The sequence below is a fragment of the Rhinopithecus roxellana genome, chromosome 15 (genome assembly GCF_007565055.1).
Source record: "Rhinopithecus roxellana isolate Shanxi Qingling chromosome 15, ASM756505v1, whole genome shotgun sequence".
NCBI classification, from domain to species: domain Eukaryota; kingdom Metazoa; phylum Chordata; class Mammalia; order Primates; family Cercopithecidae; genus Rhinopithecus; species Rhinopithecus roxellana.
Window position 1 is genome coordinate 22114679 of NC_044563.1, and position 16069 is coordinate 22130747.

At 41.9% G+C, this 16069-nt stretch overlaps 1 protein-coding gene across 4 annotated transcripts; it reads right to left on the reverse strand.

The window, feature by feature from the left end:
* Nucleotides 1–13383: 13383 nt before the first annotated feature.
* LOC115893464 (pyrin domain-containing protein 3-like) lies at nt 13384–15540 on the reverse strand. Of its 4 annotated transcripts, none has more exons than XM_030917223.1 (2): nt 15129–15540; nt 13384–13460 (listed from the first exon to the last, which is right to left on the reverse strand). In XM_030917223.1, exons 1-2 carry the CDS (start codon nt 15426–15428, stop codon nt 13431–13433), a joined length of 330 nt encoding a protein of 109 aa, XP_030773083.1. In that variant the 5' UTR covers nt 15429–15540; the 3' UTR covers nt 13384–13430. The 4 variants fall into 4 exon arrangements, 3 of the variants coding, with proteins under 3 accessions (XP_030773083.1, XP_030773085.1, XP_030773084.1); XM_030917225.1 differs by lacking the exon at nt 13384–13460 and adding an exon at nt 13655–13711; XM_030917224.1 differs by lacking the exon at nt 13384–13460 and adding an exon at nt 14801–14868.
* Between the last annotated feature and the right edge of the window lie 529 nt (nt 15541–16069).

Sequence of the window (16069 nt, forward strand, 5' to 3'; positions counted from 1 at the left end):
TGGCCATAAGACACGCCGAACACACTCAGTAGTACATAGTTCTGCCAGTTGTTTTCCTTAAGGGTGTTTCTCGTGCTACTGCCCAATCCTTCCTTTCCGTTATCAGCTCCCAAATTCATCCTGAGGTAATCATACTCAGGCACCCAATGGAGCCAAAACGGCCCCATTGAAGGCATTTCTCGTGCCAACTGCCAATCCTTCCTTTCCGTTATTCAACTCCAAATTCATCCTGAGGTAATCATACTCAGGCACCCAATGGGCCAAAACGGCCCCCATGAAGGCTTTTCTCGTGCAACTGCGCCATCCTTCCTTTCCGTTATTCAACTCCAATTCATCCTGAGGTAATCATACTCAGGCACCCATGGGGCCAAAACGGCCCCCATTGAAGGCTATTTCTCGTGCAACTGCCCAATCCTTCCTTTCCGTTATTCAACTCCAAATTCATCCTGAGGTAATCATCTCAGGCACCCGATGGAGGCCAAAACAGCCCCCATTGAAGGCTATTTTCTGTGCAACTGATCTCTCTCTAAAACTCTTAACCTACAGCCACTAACTGATCCCTTATGTCCCCGTGTCCTTGGTCCCCAGTCTAACTCTATACAGCCAGGCAGAAGTAGCAGATTTCCAGAACTTTCATGCCAGTCGCCACTCCCATCAAAACGGGCTGTTTTTTCCTCCCTCTGTTATTGGAATCAGCTGAAAGCCTGGCCTCCCTGCAGCGCCGAACTACCTCAATAGCCTAAGTAGCTGCCCAAAACAGGCAAGCCCTAGATTGTTTACAAGCTGAAAAGGAGGCACTTGTCTCTTCCTTAGCGAGAAGTGCTGCTATTATGTTAGCAAGTCAGGCCTAGCAGACACTAACATTCAAACCCTCAAAATGCTTCCATACCTCGTCCTATACTAATACTGTGCTTTATTTTATTCTTCATTACGTACATCCAAATGCCAACCATGGGCCCGAACTTAACAGCGCCCCTTAACAGCAGGAAGTAGCCAGACAGACCACGGCGCCCCTATCACTATTATCAATAAAAGGTTGGACTGTTTGGATGAACGGAGGCAGATGGCGCACTTCCGGGTTCTTCATCCCCCAACTTTTCCCGCGGCGCGCGAAAATCCAGCGGCGACCCGGGAAGGCGCAGACCAACTAGGCATGCGCCAGGTGATGTCAATCTGAAGAGACCAGATTTACCTGGTCGCACCTGTGGAACGCCCCCTGACACGCCCGTGTCCCGCCTATTGCCCTCCCACTCCTAGAAAAGCCGCTCCGGAGGCAGCCACGCGCGGCCTTCCTCAGTCCTCCACTCCTGTCGGGATGTCAGGGCTGTGGGAACTCCGTCGAGAGCGTTACGGGGGACTCTGGGGGCCCCTTTTGTCGGGGGGCCAACAGAACCTCTCCCACCCACCCTTCTTGCCTTGAAGCTAGGTGACCCAAAATAAACTTGCCGTTTGCTCCTACCCTTCCTAGTCGCTGTTTCTTTTGTACCCGCTCGGTGGTCTTAGAAAAACAAAAACAGCTAGGAGATCCCAAAGATCACTTTGCAGATTCCACGAAAAGAGTGTAGCAAACTGCTTCCTGAGGACTAAGCTGTAACACGTGTGTTGAGTTCACAGATCCAATGAAGTTTCTCAGAAGCTTCTTTCACGTTTTGGACTGGTGATATTTTCTTTCTCAGGGTTGGCCTCAATGCGATCCAAAAAGCCCTTCTCAGGTTCCTCAAGACAGTGTTTAATGGACTGCTCAAAGACACGTAAGTGTTCGTGTGATGAATTCACACATCACCAAGAAGTGTCTAAGAGCTTCTTTCTAGTGTCATCTGGGAAATTTCCTTTGTCACCATATGCTTCATTGCGATAGAAGTCCCATTGCAGATTTCCAGAAAACTCTGTTAGCAAACTGATGACTGAAGAGAAAAGTGAACTCTGTGAGTTGCATTCACACATCGCAATGCAGTTTCCCCAAAAGGCTTCTTTCCAGTTTCGATTGAGGATAGTTCTTTTTCACCGTTGCCCTCCATGAGCTCCCAAATATCACTTTGCAGAATCCACGACAAAAGTGTTAGCAAACTGTTCCAAGAGAGAAAAGTGGAGCTCTGTATGATGAAGTCACCCATCAGACAGCAATCTCTCAGAAGCTTCTCTCTAGTTATTATCTGAGAATATTTCTTTTTCACCATGGGCCATATATGGGCTCCCAAAGATAACGTTGCAGATTGCACGAAAAGAGTGTTAGCAAACAGTGTCCTGAGGACTAAGCTGTAACAGTGTGACGTGAATTCCCAGATCACAAAAGAAGTCTCTCAGAAAGATTCTTTCACTTTCTGAACTGATAAAATTTCCTTTCAGTGTAGGCCTCAATGCGATCCAAAGAAGCCTTCTCAGGTTCCTCAAAGACATGTTAATGGACTGCTCCAAGAAACATACGTGAACTCTGTGAAATGAATTCACACATCACCAAGAAGTGTCTAAGAAAGCTTCTTTCCAGATTTCATCTGAGGATATTTCCTTTGTCACCGTAAGCTTCATTGCGCTAAGAAGTATCCCTTTGCCGATTTCCAGAAAACTTGTGTTAGCAAACTATGACTGAAGAGAACGTGTAACTCTGTGAGTTGCAGTCACACATCGCAATGCGTTTCTCAGAAGGCTTCTTTCCAGTTTTGATATGAGGATATTCCTTTTTCACCATTGCCCTCTTTGAGATCCCCAATATCACCTTTGGAGAATGTACGACAACCGTGTTAGGAAAACTGTTCCAAGACGGGAAGGGTGCAACTCTGTGGTGATGAGTCACACATCAGAAAGCAGTCATCTCAGAACACTTCTCTATAATTATTATCTGAGGATATTCCTTTTTCACCATGGGCCCTTTGGGCTCCCAAAGTTCACTTTGCCGATTCCACGAAAAGGTGTCAGGAAACAAGCTTCCTGAGGATAAGCTGTAACTGTGCGTGAATTCCCAATCACAAAGAAGTTTTCAGGAAGCTTCTTTCACGTTTTAAACTGATGATATTTTCTTTCTCCGCGTAGGCCTAAATGCTATCCAAAGAAACCCTTCTCTTGTTCCTCAAAACAGTGATAATGGACTCCTCGCGAAGCATAAGTGGAACTCTGTGAGATGAATTCACACATCACCAAGAAGGTATAAGAAAGCTTTTTCTAGTGTTCATTCTTAGGAAATTCTTTTGTCACCTTAAGCTTCATTGCGCTAAGAGTATCCCATGGCGATTTCCAGAAAACTGTGGTAGCAAACTGAGACTGAGGAGAAACGTGTAGCTCTGTGAGTTGCATTCACACATCACAATGCAGTTTTCAGAAGGCTTCTTTCAGTTTTGATCTGGGATATTTCCTTTTTCACCATTGCCCTCCATGAGTTCCCAAATAACGCTTTGCGGAATCCTGGCAACAGTGTTAGCAAACTGTTTCAAGAAGGGAAGGGTGGAACTCTGTGTGATGAATCACACATCAGAAAGCACATATGCAGAAAGCTTCTCTTAGTTACTATCTGAGGATATTTCCTTTTTCACCATGGCCCCTATGCGCTCCCAAAACATCACTTTGCAGATTCCATGAAAAAGAGTGTTAACAAACTGCTTCCTGAAGACTAAGTTGGAACTCTGTGAGGTGAATTCACAGATCACAAAGAGTTTCTCAGACCGCTTCTTTTACGTTTTGAACTGATGATTTTCATTCTCAGCGTAGGCCTCAATGCGGTCCAAAGAAACCCTTCTCCAGTCCCTGAAAGCAGTGTTATGGACTGCTCCATGACATAGTGGAACTCTGTGAGATGAATTCACACATACCAAGAAGTGTCTAAGAGCCTTTTTCTAGTTTTCATCTGAGGATATTTCCTTTGTTCCGTAAGTTTCATTGCGTTAGAAGAATCACGTCACCATTTCCATTAAATGTCTTATCAAATTGATGACTGAACAGAATCGTGTAACCCTGTGAGTTGCATTCACACATCGCAATGCAGTTTCTCAGAAGGATTCTTTCCAGTTTTGATCTGAGGATTTTTTCTTTTTCACACTTGCCCTCCATGAGATCCCAAATAGCACTTTGCAGAATCCTCACAACAGTGTTAGCAACTGTTCCAAGTAGGGAAGGGTGGATTCTGTGTGGAGAAGTCACACATCAGAAAGCAATCTCTCAGAAGCTTCCTCTAGTTATTATCTGAGGATATTTCCTTTTTCACCATGGGCCCCTCGGAGATCCCAAAGATCACTTTGCCGATTCCACGAAAAGAGTTTTGCAAACTGCTTCTGAGGACTAAGCTGTAACACTGTGTGTTGAGTTCAGATCACCACTGAGTTTCTCAGAAGCTTCTTTCACGTTTTGGACTGTTATTTTCTTGTCAGCTCGGCCTCAAGTTGATACAAAGAAGCCCTTCTCAGGTTCCTCAAAGACAGTGTTATGGACTGCTCCAAGAAACGTAAGTGTAAGTTGTGAGATGATTCACACATCACCAGAAGTGTCTAAGAATGCTTCTTCTACTTTTCATCTGAGGATTTCCTTTGTCACCATATGCTTCATTGCGCTAAGAAGTATCCCATTGCAGATTTCCAGAAAACTGTGTCAGCAAACTGATGACTGAAGAGAAACGTGTAACTCTGTGAGTTGCAGTCCACACATCGCAATGCAGTTTCTCAAAAGGCTTCTTTCCAGTTTCGTCTGGGATAGTTCCTTTTTCCCGTTGCCCTCCATGAGCTCAAATATCACTTTGCAGAATCCATGACAAAAGGGTTGGCAAACTGTTTCCAAGAGGGAAAAGTGGAACTCTGTATGATGAAGTCACCCATCAGACAGCAATCTCTCAGAAAGCTTCTCTCTAGTTATTATCTGAAATATTTCCTTTTTCACCATGGCCCACTATGGGCTCCCAAGATAACTTTGCAGTTTGCACGAAAAGAGTGTTAGCAAACAGTGTCCTGAGGACTAAGCTGTAACACTGTGACGTGAATTCCACAGACCACAAGAGTCTCTCAGAAGATTCTTTCACTTTTTGAACTGAGTGAATTTCCTTTTTCAGCGTAGGCCTCAATGCAATCCAAAGAAGCCCTTCTTTCCTGAAAGACAGTGTGTAATGGACTGCTCCAGGAAACATAAGTGAACTCTGTGAAATGAATTCACACATCACCCAAGGTGTTCTAAGAAAAGCTTCTTTCAAGATTTCATCTGAGGATATTTCCTTTGTCACCGTAAGCTTCATTGCGCTAAGAAGTATCCCTTTGCAGATTTCCAGAAAACTGTGTTAGCAAACTGATGACTGAAGAGAAACGTGTAACTCTGTGAGTTGCATTCACACATCGCAATGCAGTTTCTCAGAAGGCTTCTATACAGTTTTCATATGAGGATATTTCCTTTTTCACCATTGCCCTCCTTGAGATCCCAAATACCACTTTCCAAATCCACGACAACAGTGTTACCAAACTGTTCCAGGAAGGGAGGGTGGAACTCTGTTGAAGAAGTCACACATCAGAAGCATTCCTCGAAAGCTTCTCGTAGTCATTATCTGAGGATAATTTCTTTTTCACCTTGGGCCGCTACGGACTCCAAAAGATGACTTGCAGATTCCACGAAAAGAGTGTTAGCAAACTCCTTCCTGGATATAAGCTGTAACCATGTGGGGTGAATCACAGATCTCAAAGAAGTTCTCAGAAGCTTCTTTCCAGGTTTTAAGTGATTATATTTCTATCTCAGCGGATGCCTCAATGCGATCCAAAAGAACGCTTCTCTGGTTCATCAAAACAGTGTAATGGACTGCTCCACGAATATAAGGGGAATCTGTGAGATGAATTCACACATCACCAAGAGTGTCTAAGGAAGTTTCTTTCAGTTTTCATCTGAGGAAATTTCCTTTTTCACCATAAGTTTCATTGCGCTAAGAAGGACCCCATTGCCGATTTACAGAAAACTGTTAGCAAAGTGATGACTGAGGAAAGGTGTACCTCTTGAGTTGCATGCACAAATCGACATGCAGTTTCTCAGAAGGCTCTATACAGTTTTGATATGAGGATATTTCCTTTTTCACCATTGCCCTCCATGAGCTCCCAAATATCACTTTGCAGAATCCACGACACCAGTGTTAGCAAACTGTTCCAAGATGTTAAGGGTGGAACACTGTGTGATGAAGTCACACATCAGAAAGCAATCTCTCAGAAAGATTCTCTCTACTTATTATCTGAGGATATTTCCTTTTTCACCATGGGCCGCTACGGGCTCCCAAAGATCACTTTGCAGTTTCCATGAAAAGAGTGTTAGGAAACTGTTTCTGAGGACTAAGCTGTAACACTCTGCGGTGAATTCCCAGACACAAAGACGTTTCTCAGAAAGCTTCTTTCACGTTTTGAACTGATGATATTTCCTTTCTCAGCATAGGCCTCAATGCGATCCAAAGAAACCCTTCTCAGTTTCCTCAAAGACAGTGTTAACGGACTCCTCTATGAAACATAAGTGGAACTCTGTGAGATGAATTCACACATCACTAAGAAGTGTCTAAGAAAGTTCTTTCTACTTTTCATCTGAGCATATTTCCTTTGTCACCGTAAGCTTCATTGCACTAGGAAGTATCCCATTGCAGATTTCCAGAAAACTGTGTTAGCAAACTGATGACTGAGGAGAAACGTGTACCTCTGTGAGTTGCATTCACACATCACAATGCAGTTTCTCAGAAGGATTCTTTCCAGTTTTCATATGAGGATATTTCCTTTTTCACCATTGCCCTCCATGACCTCCCAAATATCACTTTGCAGAATCCACCACAGTGGTGATAGCAAACTGTTCCAAGAAAGGAAGAGTGGAACTCTGTGTGATGAAGTCACACATCAGAAAGCAATCTCTCAGAAAGCTTCTCTCTAGTTACTATCTGAGGATATGTCCTTTTTCATCATGGGCCCCTTGGTATCCCAAAGATCAATTTGCAGATTCCACGAAAAGAGTGTTAGTAAACTGCTTCCTGAGGACTAAGCTGTAACTCTGTGACGTGAATTCACAGATCACAAAGAAGTTTCTCCGAAAGCGTCTTTCACGATTTGAACTGATGATTTTTCCTTTCAGCGTAGGCCTCAATGCGATCCAAAGAAACCCTTCTCAGTTTCCTCAATTACAGTGATAACGGCCTGCTGAACAAAAGAGAAGTGTAACTCTGTGAGATGAATTCACACATCAGCAGGAGGTTTCTAAAAAGCATCTTTCTAGTTTTCATCTGAGGATATTTCCTTTGTCACTGTAAGCTTCATTGCGCTAAGAAATATCCCACTTCAGATTTCCAGAAAACTGTGTTAGCAAACCGATGACTGAAGAGAAACGTGTAACTCTGTGAGTTGCATTCACACATCCCAATGGAGTTTCTCAGAAGGCTTCTTTCTCGTTTTGATCTGAGGATATTTCCTTTTTCTCCATTGCCCTCCAGGAGCTCCCAAATATCACTTTGCAGAATCCACCACAACAGTGTTTGCAATCTGTTCCAAGGAGGGAAGGGTGGAACTCTGTGTGATGAAGTCACACATGAGGAAGCAATCTCTCAGAAATCTTCTCTCTGGTTATTATCTGAGGATATGTACTTTTTAACCATGGGCTCCTACGGTCTCCTAAGATCAATTTGCACATTCCACGAAAAGAGTGTTAGTAAACTTCTTCCTGAGGACTAAGATGTAACTCTGTGGGGTGAATTCCCAGATCACAAGGAAGTTTCTCAGAGAGCTTCTTTCACGTGTTGAACTGATGATATTCCCTTTCTCAGTGTAGGCCTCAATGCGAAACAAAAAATCCCTTCTCAGGTTCCTTAAAGACAGTGTTAATGGATTCCTCCACGAAACATAAGTGTAACTCTGTGAGATGAATTCACACATCACCAAGAATGTCTAGGAAAGCTTCTTTCTAGTTTTCATCTGAGGATATTTCCTTTATCACCGTAAGCTTCATTGCGCTAAGAATTATACCTTTGCAGGTTTCCAGAAAACTGTGTTAGCAAACCGATGACTGAAGGGAAACGTGTAACTCTGTGAGTTGCATTCACACATCGCAATGCAGTTTCTAGAAGGCTTCTTTCCAGTTTTGATCTGAGGATATTTCCTTTTTCACCATTGCCTCCATGAGCTCCCAAATATCACTTTGCAGAATCCATGACAACAGTGTTAGCAAACTGTTCCAAGAAGGGATGGGTGGAACTCTGTGTGATGAAGTCACACATCAGAAAGCAATCTCTCAGAAGGTTCTCTCTCGTTGTTATCTGAGGATATTTCCTATTTCACCATGTTACCCCATGGGCTGCCAAAGTTCACTTTGCAGATTCCCAGAAAAGAGTGTTAGCAAACTGCTTCCAGAGGACTAAGCTGTAACACTGCGAGGTGAATTCACAGAACAAAAAGAAGTTTCTCAGAAAGCTACTTTCACGGTTTGAACTGATGATATTTTCTTTCTCAGCGTAGGCCTCAATGCGATCCAAAGAAACCCTTCTCAGGTTCCTCAAAGACAGTGTTAATGGACTCCTCCACGAAACATAAGTGGAACTCTGTGAGATGAATTCTCCCATCACCAAGAAGTGTTCTAGAAAGCTTCTTTCTAGTTTTCATCTGAGGAAATTTCCTTTGTCACCATAAGTTTCATTGCGCTAAGAAGGACCCCATTGCAGATTTACAGAAAACTGTTAGCAAAGTGATGACTGAGGAAAAGGTGTAACTCTGTGAGTTGCATTCACAAATCGAAATGCAGTTTCTCAGAAGGCTTCTTTCCAGTTTTGATCTGAGGATATTTCCTTTTTCACCATTGCCTCCATGAGCTCCCAAGTATAACTTTTCAGAATCCACGACAAGAGTGTTAGCAAACTGTTCCAGGAAGGGATGGGCGGAACACTGTGTGATGAAGTCACACATCAGAAAGCAATCTCTCAGAAAGCTGCTCTCAAGTTATTATCTGAGGATATTTCCTTTTTCACCATGGGCCCCTACGGGCTCCCAAAGATCACTTTGCAGTTTCCATGAAAAGAGTGTTAGGAAACTGTTTCTGAGGACTAAGCTGTAACACTGTGCGGTGAATTCCCAGACACAAAGACGTTTCTCAGAAAGCTTCTTTCACGTTTTGAACTGATGATATTTCCTTTCTCAGCATAGGCCTCAATGCGATCCAAAGAAACCCTTCTCAGTTTCCTCAAAGACAGTGTTAATGGACTCCTCCATGAAACATAAGTGGAACTCTGTGAGATGAATTCACACATCACCAAGAAGTGTCTAAGAAAGTTCTTTCTACTTTTCATCTGAGCATATTTCCTTTGTCACCGTAAGCTTCATTGCGCTAGGAAGTATCCCATTGCAGACTTCCAGAAAACTGTGTTAGCAAACTGATGACTGAGGAGAAACGTGTAACTCTGTGAGTTGCATTCACACATCACAATGCAGTTTCTCAGAAGGCTTCTTTCCAGTTTTCATATGAGGATATTTCCTTTTTCACCATTGCCCTCCATGACCTCCAAAATATCACTTTGCAGAATCCATGACAACAGTGTTAGCAAACTGTTCCAAGAAGGGAAGGGTGGAACTCTGTGTGATGAAGTCACACATCAGAAAGCAATCTCTCAGAAAGCTTCTCTCTAGTTACTATCTGAGGATATGTCCTTTTTCACCATGGGCCCCTAGGGTATCCCGAAGATCAGTTTGCAGATTCCACAAAAAGAGTGTTAGTAAACTGCTTCCTGAGGACTAAGCTGTAACTCTGTGACGTGAATTCACATATCACAGAGAAGTTTCTCCAAAGGCGTCTTTCACGATTTGAACTGATGACATTTCCTTTCAGCGTAGGCCTCAATGCGATTCAAAGAAACCCTTCTCGGGTTCCTCAATTACAGTGATAATGGCCTGCTGAACAAAAGAGAAGTGTAACTCTGTGAGATGAATTCACACATCACAAAAAGTTTCTAAAAGAACTCAAACAAATATACGAGAAAAAAACAAACAACGCCATCAAAAAGTGGGGAAGGATATGAACAGACATTTCTCAAAAGAAGATATTCATACAGCCAACAGACACATGAAAATATGCTCATCATCACTCGCCATCAGAGAAATGCAAATCAAAACCACAATGAGATACCATCTCACACCAGTTAGAATGGCAATCATTAAGAAGTCAGGAAACAACAGGTGTTGGAGAGGATGTGGAGAAATAGGAACGCTTTTACACTGTTGGTGGGATTGTAAACTAGTTCAACCATTATGGAAAACAGTATGGCAATTCCTCAAGGATCTGGAACTAGATGTACCATATGACCCAGCCATCCCACTACTGGGTATATACCCAAAGGATTATAAATTATTCTACTACAAAGACACACGAACACGTAAGTTTATTGCGGCACTATTCACAATAGCAAAGACTTGGAATCAACCCAAATGTCCATCTGTGACAGACTGGATTAAGAAAATGTGGCACATATACACCATGGAATACTATGCAGCCATGAAAAAGGATAAGTTTGCGTCCTTTGTAGGGACATGGATGCAGCTGGAAACCATCATTCTTAGCAAACTATCACAAGAACAGAAAACCAAACACCGCATGTTCTCACTCATAGGTGGGAACTGAACAATGAGATCACTTGGATTCGGGAAGGGGAACATCACGCACTGGGGCCTATTATGGGGAGGGGGGAGGGGGGAGGAAGAAGGGAAAAAAAAAAGAAAGCTTCTTTGTCGTTTTCATCTGAGGATATTTCCTTTGTCACCGTAAGCTTCATTGCGCTATGTGGTATCTAACTGCAGATTTCCAGAAAACTGTGTTAACCAACTGTTCACTGAAGAGAAACGTGTATCTCTGTGAGTTGCATTCACACATGGCAATGCAGTTTCTCAGAAGGCTTCTTTCCACTTTTAATCTGAGGATATTTCCTTTTTCACCATAGCCCTCAATGAGCTCCCAAATATCACTTTGCAGAACCCCGACAACAGTGTTAGCAAACTGTTCCACGAAGGGAAGGGTGGAACTCTGTGTGATGAAGTCACATATCGGAAAGCAATCTCTCAGACAGCTTCTCTCTAGTTATTTTGTGAGGATACTTCCTTTTTCACCATGGGCCCCTATGGGCTCCCAAATATCACTTTGCAGGATCCACGACAACAGTGTTAGCAAACTGTTTCAAGAAGGGAAGGGTGGAACTCTGTGTGATGAAGTCATACATCCGATAGCAGTTTCTCAGAAAGCTTCTCTCTAGTTATTATGTGAGGATATTTCCTTTTTCACCATGGGCCCCTGTGGTCTCCCAAATATCACTTTGCAGCATCGACGAAAAGGGTGGTAGCAACCTGCTTCCCGAGGTCTAAGTTGTAAGTCTGTGAGATGAACTCACTGATCAGAAAGAAGTTTCTCAGAAAGCTTCTTTCACGTTTTGAACTGATGAAATTTCCTTTATCAGCGTAGGCCTAATGCGATCCAAAGAAGCCCTTCTCAGGTTCCTCAAAGACAGTGTTAATGGCCTGCTCCACGAAAAATAAGTGTAACTCTGTGAGATGAATTCACACATTACCAAGAAGTTTCTCAAAAAGATTCTTTCTAGTTTTCATCTGAGGATATTTCCTTTGTCACCGTAAGCTTCATTGCGCTATGAAGTATCTAATTGCAGATTTCCAGAAAACTGTGTTAACAAACTGATCACTGAAGAGAAACGTGTAACTCTGTGAGTTGCATTCACACGTGGCAATGTAGTTTCTCAGAAGGATTCTTTCCAGTTTTAATCTGAGGATATTTCCTTTTTCACCATAGCCCTCAATGAGCTCCCAAATATCACTTTGCAGATTCCATGACAACTGTGTTAGCAAACTGTTCCAAGAATGGAAGGGTGGAACTCTGTGTGATGAAGTCCCACATCAGAAAGCAATCTCTCAGAGAGCTTCTCTCTAGTTTTTATGTGAGGATATTTCCTTTTTCACCATGGGCCCCTATGGGGTCCCAAATATCACTTTGCAGTTTCCACGAAAAGAGTGTTAGCAAACTGCTTCCTGAGTTCTAAGGTGTAAATCTGTGCGATGAACTCACTGATGAGAAAGAAGTTTCTCAGCAAGTTTCTTTCACCTTTTGAACTGGTGAAATTTCCTTTATCAGCGCAAGCCTCAATGCGATCCAAAGAAGCCCTTTTCAGGTTCCTGAAAGACAGTGTTAATGGACTGCTCCACCAAACATAAGAGTAACTCTGGGAGATGAATTCACACATTGCCGGGGTCCAGCCCTAGCGTGACCAAGGTACCCGAAAGGGTAGAGGCAAGGTGGCGAGAGACAATAAAGACACCAGACACAACATGCAAGAGGACACAGACAAGACTGCAGCCCAGCAAAAGGCTGACAGCCCTGAATGATTTTTACTACAGGCTTATATAGTACCTTATAGAACAATTGTCAATCAGCAGAGCATCAGATGATTACATAATTATATATAGATTATCAGGATATTCTCAGAAGATCATCGAGAACCATTCTCTTCATGTATGGTCAGTTTGTTCTTTCCTTGGTTATGCTTTAGGGGAATAAGCATTCTTAATGGTTAACATAACAAAGTCTTAGACTTGTTGGCTCTTGTGGTTACAGGTGCTAGACGGGACCATTGTGTCATCTCTGAGGAAATGGTCATAGGGACAATTATAGCAGCACAATTGGTTATAGGTTTAGAACTGGCACAGCAGTCTCTATTAAGTGCAAGGTTATACTTTGACATTGATTATATGACTATGTATAACAATTTTTCTTTTTTCTAATTTTAGTATTTAACTTTTCATTTTTGTTTAGGGCACCAAATTTAATATCCTTGTCATCTTACTGTGTCCCACAAACTCAAATCTTTTCATAGAATTAACCTCCCATCTATTTACGCCATTTTTTCACCATTTATATAATTCTCAGAATATGAAATAAGTTGCGAGCTTAACCATGACAAATTTTGCATAGAATTTTTGCCTTTAGGGGAATACCATATTTCCTTTTTTCCCTTATGTGTTCCCATCACATACCCCCACTGGCCATTAACCCATATTGTAGGGACAGGCCCAGGGCCAAATTTTCCGAGGGTAATGTGGCAAGATTTTTCTTCTATCTTTCCAGCTCATGGGTATTGCCCCATTTTCCAAGATCTGGAGTGGGGGTGGGCAGTACAATTGCCGAATGAGTAACACTCCCCAGACCTCACCGTGAATCCCCTCCAATAGTTGTCCACATATAAATGATCAACCCAATGCAAAGCAAAATAGCATAGCTTATTCCAGCGATACAGAAGAGCCCACCAGCGCCACCTGCTGCACAGGCCTTGGAAGTGGCCTTGCCAGAGGGCTCTGAGCCTTGCTCAAGAGCAGGCTTATGCGATCAGGGTCTGGGTCGTCCCTCTCCTGCATGGCCTATGCCATTTCCCCCTTTTTTATTTTGTAGTTTAAAACGAATAATTTCTTGTTGGAGGGTTTTCACAGAGGCGAAGAGTCTTCGGGAGAGCACTGGAAAGAAAATTATAAACAAAATAATTATAAATGCAAAGGCAGCTATATGGTAGAATGATGTTGATAGTATTTTTGAATTTACCATGGTGTGGAAAGAATCTACTATGCTTTGAGTGACATCTGCAGGGGAAACTGTAGATAAGTGTGCATGAGAGATATCAGTAATTTGTTGTTGTAGAGATTGCATATCATAGGCGAGAGAATGGTTCCATAATCCTGTAATGTGATAATTTGCTCCCAGGTTACTTCTGTATGATTGTAAGGAAGGAGAGTTACACAAATCCATTTATAATTATGATGACAAGCCGTAGTTAATTGTACTTTAATATTTTGAATTTCTTGCCCTAAATATAAAACTGCTTCTTCTAAGACATTTATTCTATCTATTAATCTATGCTTTCTTGTAAAAATAAAGCCTTAGAGATATTTAGTGATAGATGATTAACATGTTGAGCAGTATGTACTTGTTGTACCAAGGCGGTCGCTGAGGCAGCAACTGATCCAATGATAGCAATTAAAGCAGTGATTCCTAGAATTAATGCAGCAATAAATCGTTTAGGTCTAGTTAAGGCTTGCTTAATAGCTTGCAAAGCTGCTAATCCAGGGTCCGTGTACCATCCTTCAGATATATTTACAGGCAATAGTATGTAAGTAGGACGCTTTAACACATAAAAATGAGACTGAGAAAATGAAGTATTAAGGCAGTTAGTTATTTTGCATTTTGTACAATTTACTGTATATAGATTATCTTGATAAGAAACGTAACTGAGTAATATTGTCATATATTAACATAGAGAAAGGGGAGCGTACACAAGCTTGATTATTAATTACCTCTTCATTAGTAGGTCTAGTTAAGGTGGTTTTATTAAGTGCAGCTATTAGTCTATATAGTTGTGTCTGAGGTTTGTTATTTTTGTGATTAAATATCCAAGTAGGTGTTACCCATCCCGGAGAATACCAAGTGTCTATAATTTCATTAGTTTTAGTTAACTTGTTGTTGACCCAGTTAATGAACGTATGGCTTTGATTATGATTTAAATAATTTCTGTAGTCATATCCTACACCGGAAATTAACCAATCATAAAATTTATATGAACTATTATAAAGAGTAAAGGTGGTAGTTTTATTATAAAATGCACAATTGTACCATAAAGGTTGCCCATTTTGGTAAGAAATTGGATCCCAAGAATGATCTACTTGGTGGGCATTTTTACTTAATTTTATAGAGGAGGCTAGAGTAGTAAAAGGTTCGGTGGTTTTCACCGAAGAATTGTATTCATTAATAGAAAGATAAGATAAGACCCATAAGTAACGAGAATGAGCATCATTGCTCTGACCTGAGGTAAGAGTAGCCTTTTTATCATTGAGGGGTGAATCAGCGACAGCTGTGCGCATGGCCAGTGAGCTACACAGTGGCATAGGAGGAGTATTATCTTTAGAGAAGCATAAAGGAACATGATGAGTAGTAGCATAGAAATCAAAGGGCACAGAAACTCGCGGTATAGTATACGAATTAGGATCACCTCCCATAATTTCAAAGTAGCGAGAAGAAACTTGAATTTCTTCGCCATCCCAAGAAGCAAGATGAAACAACGGAGGACTAGGAACATAAGCCCAATAAGTATTGTTTATAAGATTGTTCATAGGCAAAAGTGCAGAACTTACCTGGACTGTGAAGAGAGCAAGAATAGCAATAAAGACAGTTTCAGGAGTAACAGGTTTGCATTCTCCCTCCACCAAGGCTAAAGCAGAAGTGGTAAGAGCTTTTATATCACCCCAAGTTGGTAAGTTCCTTTTTCTTGTAGAAGCCACAAGACGGAATTGAGTCAGATTCAGGGAAGCAAAAAGAGAAGAAAGTTGAACTTCAGATATCTGATGACTCGTCGGGTGTGGTGGCGGCCGGGTTTTCCGTGGTCGAAACCGTTTCCTGGGTATGGTGGGTTTTGTTGGCGACGGGAGTTTCATGATGTCTGATTAGTCTGTCTGGTATCCAAATTGGAGTGGCCGAATCTTGGGGAAAAACACAAGCATATCCTCGACCCGAGGTTAACAACACATCTGGTCCCTTCCATTGTCCTGTTAATAAGTCTATCCATTTAACAAGAGTGACTGGTGTACTTTCTTTTGAGTAATGTCTCTCGAGGGCTGTTGTGTCCTCATTGTTAACATTAAGATGGTTTAGCACAAAGAGAGCATGAGAAAGAACGTGATGGGGAGAGGAATACTTATACTCTCCTTGTTGTAACTTGTGAATCTGGTTTTTCAAGTTTTGATGTGCTCTTTCAACAATGCCTTGCCCTTGAGGGTTATAAGGAACTCCTGTAACATGACTAATGGACATTTGTATACAGAAATTTTTAAAACTTTTTGCTGTATAAGCTGGAGCATTATCTGTTTTCAAAGTTTGGGGTTTTCCTAAAACTGCAAAGCTCGCAAAAAGATGATGAATAACATCCTTTACAGCTTCTCCGGTTCTGGCTGTAGCCCACAGAGCATGAGAAAATGTGTCTAAAACTACATGTACATAAGAAAATTTTCCAAATGAAGTTACATGTGTTACATCCATCTGCCAAATAGAATTTGCCCTTAGTCCCCTGGGATTTACT

Coding starts and splice junctions, on each gene's coding strand:
- LOC115893464 (XM_030917223.1), bottom strand. CDS start 15,428: ATGAAACTCCCGTCGCCAACAAAACCCACCATACCCAGGAAACGGTTT. Junction 13,461..15,128: donor TTGCTCTCTTCACAGTCCAG/GTAAGTTCTGCA, acceptor TTTTCTTTCCAG/TGCTCTCCCGAAGACTCTTC.